The sequence below is a fragment of the Odontomachus brunneus genome, unplaced genomic scaffold, assembly GCF_010583005.1.
Source record: "Odontomachus brunneus isolate Ranch 3 - 2012 unplaced genomic scaffold, Obru_v1 Obru_scaffold_029, whole genome shotgun sequence".
Lineage (NCBI taxonomy): Eukaryota > Metazoa > Arthropoda > Insecta > Hymenoptera > Formicidae > Odontomachus > Odontomachus brunneus.
This window is the reverse complement of record NW_022639479.1, coordinates 202,314-218,302: the sequence shown is the minus strand read 5'-3', so window position 1 is coordinate 218,302 and position 15,989 is coordinate 202,314. Positions and strand designations below refer to the sequence as shown.

General features: G+C 41.1%; 2 protein-coding genes across 4 annotated transcripts in view; one reads left to right on the top strand and one right to left on the bottom strand.

Moving 5' to 3' along the window:
- Positions 1-13,510, bottom strand: part of LOC116843077 (high mobility group protein B1-like) — a 38,676-nt gene extending 25,166 nt beyond the window's left edge. Inside the window, exons 1-2 of one of the 3 annotated variants that reach the window (XR_004377835.1) lie at positions 13,375-13,510; positions 10,019-12,952 (exon numbers count right to left, since the gene is read on the bottom strand). The gene's annotated coding sequence lies outside the window, so the exon portion shown is untranslated. Of the gene's footprint in view, positions 1-10,018; positions 12,953-13,134; positions 13,281-13,374 lie in introns of those variants that run through there. The other 2 variants (XR_004377836.1, XM_032813112.1) reach the window with 2 other exon arrangements.
- A 301-nt stretch (positions 13,511-13,811) lies between these two features.
- LOC116843071 lies at positions 13,812-15,708 on the top strand. Its single transcript, XM_032813098.1, has one exon. The coding sequence runs from the start codon at positions 13,973-13,975 to the stop codon at positions 15,296-15,298; it is 1,326 nt and encodes a 441-aa protein (XP_032668989.1). The 5' UTR covers positions 13,812-13,972; the 3' UTR covers positions 15,299-15,708.
- Positions 15,709-15,989: the final 281 nt, after the last annotated feature.

Genomic DNA, 15,989 nt, shown 5'->3' with positions numbered 1-15,989 from the left:
GAGAGAGAGAGAGAGAGAGAGAGAGAGAGAGAGAGAGAGAGAGAGAGAGAGACCGCGAAGCAAAACGAGGTGTTCCTATTGTCGTCGCTGTACCATCAGCGGGCTCTATCAAAATGAGTTCTCGCATCTGGCGCTGTATACGCTTGGCGGAATATGCGAAGCACTTGATGACATGCATGAAACCCTCGCGTGCCTCTCAATCTCATCGTGGCGCGCCTTAAGAAACGGCCCGGCTCGGCGCCGCGCCGCGCTGCGTCGTGCCGCGTCGAGACGTCGTCCTCGTCGTCGTCATCGTCGTCGTCGTTCCGAGTGAACCGTGGTTGGATGCAAATCAAGCAATCCCGGGGTAATCAGATCTGGGTTTATTATGGCCTACCAGTTCCGCGGTAAGCATCGTGGAGCTTTAAGCGTCGCGGAGAAGATTGCTAGTGCGAGGAAACGCGATCTCCTAGAGTTCGGGCATCATTCTCTCTCTCTTTCTTCCCTTCTTCCCTCCCTCTCTCTCTCTCTCTCTCTCTCTCTCTCTCTCTCGCTCTTTTCGTTGTGATGAGCTTGCGAGCATGAGCGCTTTTGTCTTCTCTTCGCGTTAAAACCCTCATCGTGTCGCGAGATTCCTTGATATCGTTATCTGAAGCCGCGAATTATTCTGTATCCATCAATTTGCGTCTGCAAATTCGGGATGAATCAGTCGAGCTTTCCGGTACTAAATACTAATGTTGTATAGGACTTTTTTTTATGAAATGAGGGCGATATTACAATCTCGCATCTTATTAATTGTTTAACATCAAAGAAAATTTAGCAAATGAATAACAGAATTGTGAAAAAAGTCAACAGAAAAGAAACAATCAAACGATAGTTGCTCAAGCGCTCATAAATTTGTGTACCAATTATTTTTTACTTCTGTGAACTGAGAAATTTCATCAAGGTAAAAATATTGTTATTTTTCTTCCATTTACTTTACACCAGAGAATATATATTTGAATGAATCGATCGTCGTTTCAATTTCTATGATTTCTATGACTCTGGCGATTTACACCAATTCCCCTTCGAGCCGTCCATTTTTATGGTTTGCATAATAGGGAACGAAGAAAAACGACTACTAGAAATCGCGTCGTCCGTCAAAGGCAGATGATAGTCATTAGCCGACCTAGCCGACTTAGATCGGCGCCACATTTCGGTTGTTTCAGCTGCGAGAGATCCAATCGATATCTCCCCGGCACCGAGTCTGTAATTAGAAGTTCTGACCGTAGCGTGGGAGGATACGGTCTTTCTCGGATCAGGATGCCGGCGCAAAGGTAGGCGATGAACCTCCTTCGTCATAGACTCCAATAGTCGACGGCACGACGGGAAAGAGGCTGGAAAAGCTGGAACACGCGAGAGCGCATTAAGACCGATAAATGAGATTCGACGAGGGTCTTCCAAGAGGGGTAACGCGGCTATTAAGCAGCCACCTAGGCTAACTAGACGGGCGTCTGTTGCTGTTCATTTCAGGGTCGTCAAAGTGGCGTCAAGGCGAGCCTTATTTCCGATTATCTCGACGCGTGTCCCGCCGCGATACGATCCTCGGAAACTTGTATTATCGTTCGACGTAAATTAGACTAGGGATCTGTTAACTTACTGTATACTGGAGTAAACGTTGCAGTAAAAATCATATTAAAACCATTTTTCTTTTTATATCAAGATGGATTATACTGTAAAACTAAATTATACTATAGAAATAGTAAATTTAACGACTCATTGTTAGTAAAACTAACCATGAGAGCCAAGCACAAAAATTTCTTGGGTATAAAAAATTTTGTGTCTATTATAGTAATTTTACAAAATTTAATAATAAATATATTTTCGATCACCGGTCTCTTGTAAGATGAAATTTATTTTGTACTGAAGAAGGTCCAAACGTTTGAGGATCGAAATGTTTATGTGATAATTCTCACATTTTGTAAAAATTACTATTATATAAAAAATTTTTTATATTTAACAAATTCCTGTGCTTGGCTCTTGTAAGTCTATCTTCTGGTTTTTTATTTTTAATTTCAAAACTTTCTATATCACTTTTTTATAAATTTAACGATCTCTATCTTGATATAAAACTACATGATATAAAAAAACATTCAAATAATTTTATAGTAAAAAATCAAGTCTGTGTAACATTTTTAAACAAATATACAGTAACTTTGATCATAATTCGGCATGGTCCAATGTAACTAAAATTTTGTGATTTTTACTAAAATTTTTTCCATATTATCGAGCATTTATCGAGCGTGACAAGTTGAGAATTATTTCGCGATTTGCACTGAGAAAAATTATTTGAAAATTTATTTGTGAAATGTGAAATTTACTTCGGTCAGTATACAAACTCTATATTTCACAAATAAATTGCCAAATATTTTATTCTCAGTGTGTGTATAAGAATTTTTGCCCATGAGTTATCAGTATATTATTCGCGTAATTGCTTCCCTCGCGCATGTATTACCACAGCGGGAAACGTCAGAAGATTTCTCGGAGTAAAAATCGAAGAAAAAATTTTCAAAGATGAAATTAACCGGGCCGAATATGGGAGTTGCGCGCGATCAGCGATCAGGGATGAGTTCGCGTCGAGAGCGATATATACTGAAAGAGTTAAGCCACGTTTCCCTTTCGAAGTTGTCAGTCACTCAAGCGGATTGGTTAGTTTCGGGCTAACGGCTAATGAAGCGACGCGGCATAAACGAATGCGTCGAGGCCGAGGTTTGCGGTGGATTCCACGAGCGTGTACAGTAAGTAGCCGAGTCAAGTATCATCCTCTCTCGACGAATAATAACATCTCCCGAACGCGACGTGTACATGTACACGCGCACTTCCTTGCGAAGGGCGATCTCCAACGGCGGGATCTCCAATTAGAGCGCGACTCCAACGCGGCAGAATCACTAACGAGCTTTGACCGAGAAACCGGGCCGTATCGATTACGCGGAAGCTTTAGGAGATTTATGAGCGGCGCGTCCGACGCTACGTGAAACTTTATGTTATTGTTACGCCAAAAGGGGAGAGAGACCTGTATCAAGCTCTCGCTTTGTATTTGGTATCCGATTAGTTGCCGTGTCGTCAAAGAAACACTACTTCCTTATTCTGCCCATCGTTTATTCAAATTTTATAGGTTGCGTTTCGTGTCAGATGCGAGTTCCGAATAAGATTATATTTTTCGCGTGAATTTTAAATCAACTTCGCCGTTACGAAACGCCCAATTAGTATTTGCAATAGTGGGATTTTTTATATCTATAATAGGAAGAATTTTTTATACTACTTTTACATTTACACACTTTGTTTTTTACGCTTGATCTCAGGTTCAATATTTCGTTGTTGAAATATGCAGCATGGGGCATCAAGGGTATGATTACAATAACTTTGGCTCCTCAAAATGAAAGTGGTTTTTGAAAACATTTTTTTTAGCGAGAAAAACGAGAAAAATAATAAAAAAATTCTGCAATCAACAGATACCAAAATAATATCTGATTTAAGACTTTTAAATATATAAGATATTCTTACTTAATATGATTTGTTCAGTGTTATTATTCTTAGTCTCTGTCTTATGGTAAATATGGTAAACTGAAATATGGTAAGTACATTAATGTATATGTTATGTTCAGTTGCATACGGACGCACACATACACACACACACGCACTGCTCGCTCGCACGCGCGCTCGTTGTTCGTTAAAAAGTCATTAACAAAATTTTTGGATACCGTATATACAAAAACATCAAATTTGTAGGCTAGGGAGGTACCTATCCCTAACCGTGTAACTGGGGGGTTACACCCCCCAGACTCCCCCCACCGTGGCGAGGGAAGAGGAGTAGTCTTTTGTGAGAAATTCTCACTCTTTAGCTTAACTACAATAGACTTTGCCCCCCTCCCCGTCACGGTGCGGGGGTCTACGCACTGAAACCACTTTTTTTTCTGTTTTTTTGTTTATTATTTTCGTATCTATTGGTTGGAGAATTTTTTTACTATTTTTCTCGTGTTTCTCGCTAAAAATGCTTTCGAAAATCACTTTCGTTTTCAGGGACCAAAGTTATCGTAATCGTCTCAAATCAAGTAGCTACGAATGAAGCATGTTTCTTCAACTATTTCTCTATCAATCAGAGATTTTCAGTGTTTTAAGTCCTTGAATTCTCTGTGCAGTTGGTGAAATGTTATCACATGGAGGATTTGACAGACTCCAATAAATTTATGTGTAAAATTAAATATTTAAATGAAAGAAGATAATCTTTTTTTTGTAAAGAACGACGCACTATAAGTTATATACGTTATTTATTATCGTACACGAATGAAAAGACAAATAAAAGAAATAAAATATTTTTTCGCGATCGTTTCGATAAAATTTCTCGAAAGTAATACTTTGAAAAGTGGGAGAGTATGATATACTCTCGGTATAAGTACCCGGAGGGTCGAGTCTTGTCCCTCGTCGCATTTGGCACACGGCGTGTATCATAAACGATTTCGCAATTACAATTGCTCGGAGAAGTTTGAGCCGCTCGATGAGGTCGCGAGTTTGCAAATTCTATCTCGGACATTCTCGCGTAACGAGCTGGACGAATGGCGTGATTAAATTCACGAAAACATTGCGCGGAGGGAGAAGCATGTTGGGGGCGCGAAGGGAGGGTACTCGATGATGACACACGACAGGGTTGTTCGGGATGGGACCAGCGCGGACCACCGACCTCGCTCTCTGCTTATGCCCGTGGGGCCCACGCGGGTTTGCTCTTGTAATATCTTATTACACGATCGCCGCGCACCTCGGCGATGTGTTATGTGTAGCCGTATACAGCTCGTTCCAAGAGAAACGTGTCGCGCAGAATCGCGCGACGCCGAGGAGTCATGGGACTTCCGATAATAATATTCACTTTCAATCGATAAAAAGTTTCAGTTTGCTTTGGAAATAGAATTCTCGGAAGCTTAGTCGATTGCTTGTGCTATTTCAGGCGGCGGGATATGATTGTAATCCCTCAATGAAGATCTATGCAAAGCTGCAAAGATTAGTTGTGATGATTCAGTGACTTGATGAAGCCACGATAAAGAATTTTATATAAGCGGCGGAATTTTATACAGATAGTTAGCGGAATCCTCTTCTTACAGCCTTAAGAAGATTCCTTCTAAAACCAAAAGGAAAATATTCTAAGCACAATATTATTCCTCTTTATTAGTGAAGGAATATTCTTTTGGTAAAAGTTTTCACTCTTAGAATATGAGATTACAGGAAATAGCATCTTACAACATCTATTTTCATTGTTGGAATATTTTCCTTTTGGTTTGAGGATTTCTTGAATGTAAGATAGCCCAAAAGATATGTAATATCAGCTTCATTTTTAGCAAGAGTAACATAAAACGAAGTTTACAGAGCTTTTCCCACAAAATTACATGGAAGAATGCGAGATAAAAGGTGAAGTAAAAGTAAAAGTAGAGTTAAAGGTGAATGGGTTCCAATGGGGCGATCGTTGGATCGCCAAAATTATTCTCATCTCCGGTCATTGAGAAATCGCGAGAATTCCCGTCCGATCCATTTCCATCTGCAAACGTGAAATATGCGAGCGGTAAAAGACACGGGGTCGGGCACGCCGGGGTTAATGCCTATCGATTACCGAGGCGGCTTGCGCTATCTCGCCCGTATGGGCGGACGGTGCATATCGTTCCCGCGAGGCTATATGCTCGCATGTGCACCGTGTCCACGTATACGGAGGACCACCGGGGCTCCGTATGAAGTTATTATCTTCGGCTTGGTCCGCACGACGACGTACGCACACATGCACGCAGTATCCACGCATGCATGCCTGTGCGTCCCATGCGAAGCGTGTCGATCCCCTTTCTCCTCCTGCCGCTCGCAACAAGCGTTCTTCGCTCGACGAGGAGGAGGAAAGGTGAGGGGGAGGCGTGGGCAGCCCTTAAAGTCACGTACTAGACCAGCCGCGATTGCTAAGTATTAATATCTTATTACGGGATTATCGACGTGGGGTTTCGCGCGAGGGCGATCGGCGCGAGCACAGGAATCCGTAGAAAGACTTCGTACGACATGCAGATTCCCTGACGGACATTGGCTTTCCGCGTGGGCTCGCGCGGTATATTAGCATCGAGTGAGAGCCTGAACGTCCCTTCAGCTGCTGTACTACGCCGGGAAAAGTTGTTTGCGATCGTATCATCGCGCGAGTACCACCACATGACCACCGGAACGAGCGACGTAGCGACGGAAGCTAAAGTGTAAAACTCTCAGGAAGAAAAATCTATGCTCTAGAGAAACACTTTTTGTATTTCTTCCTTCATTATTTCTCTTATAATAAGTACAATCTTGTAATAAGTAAACGAATTAAACTGACTAATCTGCTCCAGCTTCCTCTACACCGAGAAGAAATACTTGAAAATTTGCTATAAAGTTTATTTCTGTGAGTAAATTTTTACAGATAAATGTTCACGCATTTTTTCTCAGTGTAGGTGAAGAATCACGTAAACAGAAGAAGACTCGCTTCTTCTCGACTTCTTGTCCATTGCCTATATCGCGGTGTGGTGCTGAGAAAATTCTGGCGCGAACATTAAGCCTCGTCTGAGAATAAGTTAACCGTTATCGTGACGCGAGATATTCTCCTGAATGCATATTTTGAACGGACAAGCGAGCAGACCGTCCGTCCGTCCGTCTAGTTTCACGCTGTCGGGAAAATCCGCGAGTTCATGATTACATTATCACATCCTTGTCTCGAATACTCCGTGGAACAATGAACGCCATTCCGCGGTTTGGAGAACCGGAAGAATATGTTTATATCGCGCAACCGATTGTCCGTCTGACTTCGCGCCATTGTGGTTCCCCGACAATGTGCGCCGTAATCGCATCATAATCGATACCTCGCAACTAGAACAATCGGTATCAATGTACGCTATGCGGAACTGGGACGCATAGACGATGGATGGCTGGATGAAATACGGGCGCCATTTGTAGAACCGAATTATTCTAAGGAGTCGATTTCCATATCGTTATGTACAGTTAGTTTCACTCCGTCACGACGAACTAATTCGTGGATTGTATTATGTTCCGATGTCCTGAAACTAGAACAACTTTACTCTCTCTCTTTTTCTTTCTCGTTCTCCGTGAAAGGTCTTTCGATTTTACGATACAAAGAAGAAATATCATGAGTTAGTTTTCACGTTTCTGTTTTATTCCGATTTATTTCTTGATGGGATGTTTCATGATAAAGCTTGATCAAACTTATATTCGTCAACAGTAATCAATAGTAATGCAATGCGCAAGAGTCTAACAAATCATTCATACAACGGTGCGTATTAAATTAGGATCAGTAATTATTACGAGATTAGTGATTACTCGATTTAGAAAATCATGGTAAACATTAAATCATGGTAAACAATAAGCCTGTGAAACTTAACACAGATTGATTGTTGCGAATAAATTTATTGTCTTATCAAGAAAATATTTAATATTATTTTTAATATACCAAACGTTTTATTAATTCCAATTTTTTGAACTTTATGTTATATTAATATTATTGTAATAAAATCCCATGTTTCCTTTTTGAATCCTCAATTTTATATAGCGTTATAGGTCTGCTAATGGTCCTCAGGATGAAATTAAGTTCGGGTAAACACGATAATACCTTGCACACTCGATTAATTAACGAGCATTTCGATCCCCGGTTCGAGCTCTCTTCAATATTGACGATATACAGAAGCGATCGAAACTTTCACGTATCAGTAGTAATGAACTTGTTTCCTTTCGCAAATATTCAAAGCGAATAATTGGTTATGGTTATGCAAGAATGATCCAACTCACGAAATCATAATTTTTAAGTTTTCATTTTTTTTACCAATGGGTAGTTCATACGTTTTTCCGCATGAAACAGATTCAAGCCTTATGAACGCCTGAAATCAAGTAGAAAATAGTTTTTGTTTTCTACTAGATGCACCATTTTTTACTAGTTGTATTTTTTTATCCATTCTTTTAAGGGTTAAGTTAATGTTTAAGGGTTAAAGTTTAAGGGTTAATGAATAGCTCCAAAGAGACGAAAATTGACCATGCTTGACTTCTTGAACGATTGCAAAGAACTTAAGCGTTCTTCTGTTAATCTACTTTTTAATACATGTATCAAATGTACCTTTTAAATCATGTATCAAATTTCCATCTTCATTTTGTTCGAAACGTATTCCATATAGGTTGAATAATATCTCTTGCATAACTACGACCAGTTATCCGCTATAAAATGTTCTCATCGAAAGTTACTTGTGTGTGACTCGATCCAATACCGCAATCGAGTCAATTATCGTCGTGAATTCGTGGAAATTTCGATCACTCTTCCATCAACGCGAATTATCGGGCGACTGTATTGCATCGCGCGCACGAATCGTGGGTGATGGCGCGTCAAGGTGGTCATTTTTGACTTCCTTTAAACGTCAGCGAAGTGTCGGTCCCAAGTAGCCCTTGTCCCGGCCCGAGTAACCTCGCTCTTTACGGTGCAGCATTAAATCTGCGAAGGACAGCGTCGAGCTCGCACTCGAGCTCGAAGAGGGCCGCGCGACGGAGGTTGTTGATCACTGTGAGAACCTCTGCAGTGGATGCGGACGCGTCGTGGCGGACGGCTGGGACGGATGGACGGGACCTCGCTCGCTTCACTCACTCGCCGAGTTCGAAGGGTATTATTAGGACCGGGCTCGAACGTAATGACTTAATACTACGAGGCTCTGTTAGTTGCCCTATGCTGGAAACGTCTACCTATGTGTGTCCGTCCGCAACGAATTCGAGTACCTTCGCGGTAACTCCGACAGTCAATAAGTCGGATTGTGTCCAAGGCGGCGCGCCTTTTTCTCCAAAGGAATCAAAACGACAAAGGGGGGCGAAGAAGAAAGGTGCGGAAAAACAGAAAAAAGAAAGAAAAAATGGGAGGAACTGTAAGAATATTAGGAGACAAAAAGAATCACAGAAATAAGAAACGAAAGAATGACATAGAAGAGAAAATCAGATGATCAAGTTAATCAAGTAATAAGAAATCGATAAAGTAAAAGAAAAGGGAGACAATGAAGGTTCTAATGCGAGTGAGACATAACAAATCGAAGCGCATTATCTTTAGATTACGTACAATATTTCGTCTACGTGGCTCGTGCGCGATATTTCGATGGAAAGCGATCTTTAGTACCTATCGTCTGTAAACGAAACTTTTCGCGGCAGATTCTTCGTGAAGCAGAAAAAAGGAAAAGAATCGGCCCGCCCAGGACGGGCTGCTGCCCCCATATATCTCGCGCTCGCGCGGCTGCGAAATACTTAAAGTTCGGCATTAAAGCGAAACGTTAATTTCGCCCACGGAAAACTGGGTTAAACGTTCGTCCTTTTTCCCAGCCGAAACGAGAGCGGTCGGCTGGTTGCGCGCGCGCGCATGCGACTTCAGGGAGTTGCGAGCAGCTATTTTAGCATGAAGACGCTTTAGGTGGCTCTTTCTCTTTCCCTGTCAAGTCGTCTTTCCTCATGTTCGGCGCGCTTGTCCTCCGGGCACCGCTCGTCATCCTGTAAATCTGCTGCTGCCCGTGAGAGAAAGAGAGAGCGGAGAGGCCCTTCATCCTCGACGGCCGAAGGTACCGCGAAGTACCTTTCGGCCCTGTATTTTTTCCGCCGTTCATTCTCCTCTACACACGTTTTTCATCCACGTATTTTTGTTTTCGTCTACACATCTCTCCCTGTTTTCCTTTTCTTTCCTCTCTCTCTCTCTCTCTCTCTTTCTCTTTCTCTCTGCCCTTTGCTCTCTCCTCCTTACGCAGCTTCTCGAGGAATGAAAATGTTGGGAATCAGGAGATAGACGATCCTATTCCTTCGGGGCCTCGCGTGTGGGAATCGATTCTCTCATCCTCCCGCGTACTCCCTTCTGCAATCGCATGCACATGCGTATACGTACAGGGTGTTCCGAAAAATATTCTATAGTCGGTGACAGGCATGCAGTTATCGCTGAGTTTCGAATCTTTTTTGGCTAAGGGATATTTTGCTCATAATTCGAGCAATTATATGATTTTTCCCGAATTTATTCATTGATTTATTTATTTACTGGAACAAGACTCTTTGGCCCACATGTCGCGAGAAGGAGATATGTTGTACAGATTTAAAAAAATCAATTACAAAAAAAAGATATAAATTATAGTTCAAATTTGATCACAATGAAGAGAGGCGATGCGAATCAAGGTACTGTCGTAATTTAAGATCGAAGTCTCGGTTACCGTAATCATCGATGTCATTTATTGAGAATCGTAGAAAGTTACACTGAGAAAAGTATTCTTGAAACTTTATATTCGTAAAATATAAAATTTATTCATAGAAATAAACTTTATTTTAGGGAAATAAAGTAAATTTTATATCTTACAAGTAAATTTTCAAATATTTTTCTTTTTCTCGATATACAGAAGTGTACAGAAGTTAAGTATAATTTTGCCAGGACGGAATCTCGGTTTCTAATCTGTCCATGCCGGTCGACGAAATCGATCTCCAATTTTCAAGACGCCTTGTATGCTCTCGCTCTTATGCTATACGTCGTTCTCGTGTTCGATGCTGAACTCGCCGGATAACGATGGGAAGATTATAAACTCGCGGAATTAGCGAGCGCTACGTGGCGCCTCTTGGTGGCCGTTTCTTATTTGCATCCTTACGCGTCTCTCGCTGCGATCAAAACCCTCCGAGCTGCAATGAGCATCCTGTATTCGGAAAATGCCGGCGAGCTGAAATTATACAGGGTACTCGGCAGTTAAAGTCGGCTCTTCCGACGTGTTTACAGGTGATTTTTCCGCGAGCGAAAATTCCACCGGGGAGCTTAATTACTGACGTATTTAACGCTAGAAATTCAAGAGCTGCAACAAGCTGCGATGACCTCGTACTGAAGTTTCCTCAAGGGAAGATCGATCCTACGCTCGTCAAATATATAACGCGTCGCTGACTATCGAACATTTTGTGCACGCTCGCGTAATAAATCCTCCACCTTGCTGATTTCGGACACATTAAAAATGAAAAGATCCCGCGAATCGGCGCAGATATATATATATATATATATATACACAGTTCACCTGTAATAATTAAGCTAAATAATTTTTATTATTTTTTCCGATATATATAGGATCTCCGATAATTCATGGAGAAGTCTCGATGTGTATAAATGGATTAGGTCAAACTAAAAATTTCTCTAATATTTTTCCGATATATCATTGGTGTATAGTTGTGCGCGATAATGCACTAATCTTTTTTTAATTAATAACTAAACATATACGTGGTCATTTGGAAAATAATGGAGAACTTTTTTGTTCAGTTTGACTTAATGTACAAGAATACAGTAGCAGATGTCGCCATCACAGCTCATCTACTGTACGACGCGTGATCATTTATGAATCTTCTTTGACTAATAATTTAGAATTTTACATGATCGTTCGTACAATGGTAGATCGGTCTGTTTTACTCATAATCCTATCCTTAAATCAGTCAAAAGTGTGCTAATGATGGCACAGCTGAATATTGTAAGATGTTGCTAACGTAGAGTAGATCTGTTCAGTGGGTATTATCTTATGACAAAGTCGCTTCAAGTAGCTTGTGATTCGACTCCGAACTGCGCGCGCATTTTCGTGGCTTGTTTTCCTTGAACCAGTCGAGGAAAGCCGTTATCTTCCTTTGATCCTTTTTCTCGATTTCGCTTTCACTTTTTGTTCCTTCTCGCGCGCGGGACGATTCGAGCTCTCGTACGCGAATAATTGCACTTCGTCCTTTTGCTCTCGCGCTCAATTAACGGTCAGTTAGGCCGGTGTGTTCTTGCGGAGGATCTACTCTCGGCTCTGTGCGCGCGAGGACGAGAGGGCCACGGCAATCGTGTGGGATGCCACTCGCTCGATCTTAATTGCACGCGCATTAATCGACGCACGACAGCGCGTACGCGAGCCGCAGGTGCGCGCATAAATTTCTTTTGGCTAGTCTCGTGGCTTCCTGCGCCGCGTTTCCGCTTGTTGCGCCGGAAAGGGTCCCGCATTTGTCGAATGTTGCGATTGCATTGCACGCACCGGTTATACGTGCCGGTTCGGCCGGAATAAATGGATATTATCGGTATTGGCAAAGTACACGTATTGTTGAGCGCCTCGAAAATTCGAACGAATGATTGAGCGATCGTATAATTTGATTTGCCGTCAGTCGACCAATATTCATTAAATTTTCTTTAATTCTTTAATTGAATTTTCTTTAATTCCTTTTTATAAGAAATGTATTTCGTCCTAATTGGGAAGGACGGGGGGAGGATTGAAATTAAACGCGGTTTTGGAACACGTGGACCATCGTGAACGGGATTCGCCCAAAATTTCACGTCGCGACTGAATATTCCGTATGGCAATTCAATACTGTATTCACGTTCACACATTTTCGCTCAAGTGGCCGAGCAAATTGTAGTCCTTGAAGCTGAATCCGTCAAATTTGACGTTGCGACTGTATGATCGCTATTGAAATTTGACGCTATATAATTATATTCACTTTTGCTCAAATAATCAGACAAATTGTGCGAGAGTTTACGCACAAGTCAGCTCCGTATTTGTTGTTGTTGTAATTCGCAATTTTTCAGCAATCGATTCGCCCGCGCAATTGTCGTGCCGGAATGACGACTGTATCGTGGAGCTAATTCTAAGCCGGGTCGAAATAGACAGACACGCAGAAGTATATAATTGGGCCAATTAAATCCCGCGCCGTTGATGGCCCGTAAATATGCTGAACTCAGCCGCCCTTTTCACCTTCTTTTACGGCTTTCTTTTCTCGGTACACGTCGGGAATAATTCATCGACACGCGGGGCGTCGGGTAATTACTTTAATCACATCCTGCTCGTTATAACGTTACGATGAAGTTATTGCTCGCGCCACTCAACGAGAGAAAAAAAGGCTCTTTCGCGGCTTGACTTTTGGTCCCGTCGCGGCACGCGACCAACGTTCACTATAAAAAAAAAGAAAATAACACGATCAATATTTTCCTCATATGACGTGGAAAATAAAGGCAGGCAGGGAAGAAAAGAAGGCTAATCGTTTAATATCTCGCGGTTGGTTTTCCAACGCGGTTCTTTAAGAACATAGCTGGGATTCTGCGCGCGGAACATTTTGGGGCTCTGAACAATTTACCTAAATTTATGCAGGACAAAAGCCGCTTAGCGCGGGAAAGTTAGGAGAGCATTCCAACGTTGAATCGGTTCCCCGGTGTAAATCAACATTTTTAACTCGATATAACTTGGAAGTTTGCTTAATCGAATGAGAGAATGTAATTTTCGCGGTGGCGCAGCGGCGGGCGGAATTAGCGATGAACGAGGTTAACGCTTGTATTAATTTAGGGGCAACATCTGGCTTGGGAAGTTCGCTACTCACGTTAAGCAGTCGATTCAAGCACACAGTCGCGTTGTCACGCGCGCCGAATATATTCACACGGATCACTAGCGAAAGGTCAAGGCGCCGAATTAACATACACATCAAACTGTATCTCCGATCTCCGTGAATTTGACGCTAAATGTAGCCGTGCTAGATCGTCGAGCTGAAATAAGATCTCGCGCGCGATCGCACAACTTCGTACACAGCGAATACAGCACAAAATCGGACGGTGACATTTCAAACAGCGGATCGGCGCGGCCCGCCGATATCTTCTTGAATAATAAAGTATAATAATCTCGCGAATTCGGCGTCTCTCGCGATTCTACATTTTAAGAATTCGAAATCTAAGTGATATATTATTGTGCTTAGAGTACTACTGTGGCCGCACGTCCTTGAGCGATAGATGAGGATTTAGTTGGAGATACTTGTAAACACTTTCTCAGTGCTTTCCAAGCAGTCGCTGAATTCGCATGTAGATTACGTGACGTACATAGAGTTTTATTGTTTTCTCTAAGTTGTCGTGTTTTGCACGTTATTTTGAAATCATTGATATTACAAAGAACGTATTTCCAAACGTCAATCATACAGACGTGTAGTTATGGAGCAGACGTATAGTATGGGTTACAATTATGGAATGCAAGAACTGTTCCCTCAACATAAAATTTATAATTCGTGCTTCTATCCAAACGTCTGTCACGTATGTAAGCTGCGAGACAATAACCATTTGATATTATGTAGTCGGTGCGGCATGATTTCGTACTGCAGCGAGACGCATCAGTGGCAACACCTGCCGCAACACAAGGACCTCTGCGCCGCTATCGTAAAAGTGTTCTCACATAATGCTGAGCAGAGAAACGGTGAAGTCGACTTGTGCAGATTTCAGCGTTCCAAGTTCTCAATGATGAACTCAGTCAAGCGGATATTGTCGCGTAATCTTTACCGGTACGAAGAACAAATGTTCATGTTTGAAAAATCATGCCTGATATGCAATCGACGCGATAATCTGTACACCTGCCAATCCTGCTTTGTCTCAAATTATTGCGATAATCACAAGAATGAGTTTTATATGATTCATAACAACTGCAATAAATTAAGGTTATGTCTCGACTTGGACACGTATATCGTAGATAAAGAGTGGCATCTTTGCTTCACAGTACCGGAAGTCCAGAACTTTCCTAATAAAGACATACCTATTGTTAACATGGACGATTTTCTCTTTAAGTATGTAAAACGTGGATTAATCACGCAACATTGTTTTGTTGATCTCTATTCTGATTGGATATCAGGGCCATTAACACTGTATAACGGTTTGAAGGAAACATATTTATTACCAAAACTAACGAATATTATTTACACTATTCACATCATAAATCCGGACTACATAGATAGAGTTAATTTCTTGATGTGGGAGCTTCTGTTGCATATCTCGCCATTTATAAAGGAACTAAGAATTGTAATGTTAATACCGATGATAAGAAGCATGAAAGTTAACTGTGACATTTGTTCGCATTGTCGAAAAGACAAGAAGCTTCTTTTCGAATGTTATCCTATGTTGTATCAAGATTATGTGGGTAGCTCGCAATACAAGAAACCAAACGTGATTGTAGTGTTTCAAGAGAACTCTGACTGTTTTAAAGATTGGGTGGGTGTTTTGAATGTAATAAAGAATCAAAACTGTCCATTATTTTTAACTACTAAGTCGTTCTCTAAAGCGGAGGGCGTCGCAAGTAACATAAAACGAATACTGCGTTTATCTGTGTTGCCAGTTCGTATTATCGAAAATAGATTCTGTTCTACGAGACCACATAGAGACGTTCTGCATAGTACGTTTTATCGTAATAAGTATTTAATTTGCTTTGAAACTCTGAATGTCCCGGCACCTCTATTTCCAATGCGTGCTTACTATGTTAAGTGCTGTCTATGATTGTATTATCTCGTTTTGCATTATTATGAACGATACGCGATATAATTTCGAGGAATTTCGATGAATGTTTCTTGTGAAACGTGAAACTTGAATGAAAGCATTTAATATTTAGCAGCAGTTACGTTGTCTTTCATGGGATATATATTTATCATTGTCTCATGCATGTGAGACAACGTTTCATATATATGAGAAACAAATGGTTGCCGCACACCAGTAATATATATAATACTTTTGCAATTTATGGCGCAGCTAAGCAGCCGCTGTTATTTGTTAAGCGAAAAATATATATAAAACGTTCATAGAAATTTCTCTTTTTAATTTTGGAAACTTTAAAACGTGATTGAATTGTTTTACTATGTTTAAAATATGCGCACTATAGTTGAGATATATACAACATGGACTTTAATAAACGTGTGATATGCTTTTCATACGGTATCATACGTTTCGAATACGTCTCGTTTCGTTCGTATCGTTTTGAAAAGCGTACGTCTTGGTTTTGAATTTACTTAATTTTATTTAGTTTCGAGTTTACTTAATTTTATTTTAGTTTCGAATTTATTTGCGGTATTCTACTTCATAACGATTATTTGTAGTTCGCTAAATCTCTTATTAGACTTTAGACTGTCAACAATTTACGAGGATCATAAGAATGCTTGTAAACACTTAGTGTTCTCCGAGCAATCGTCAAATC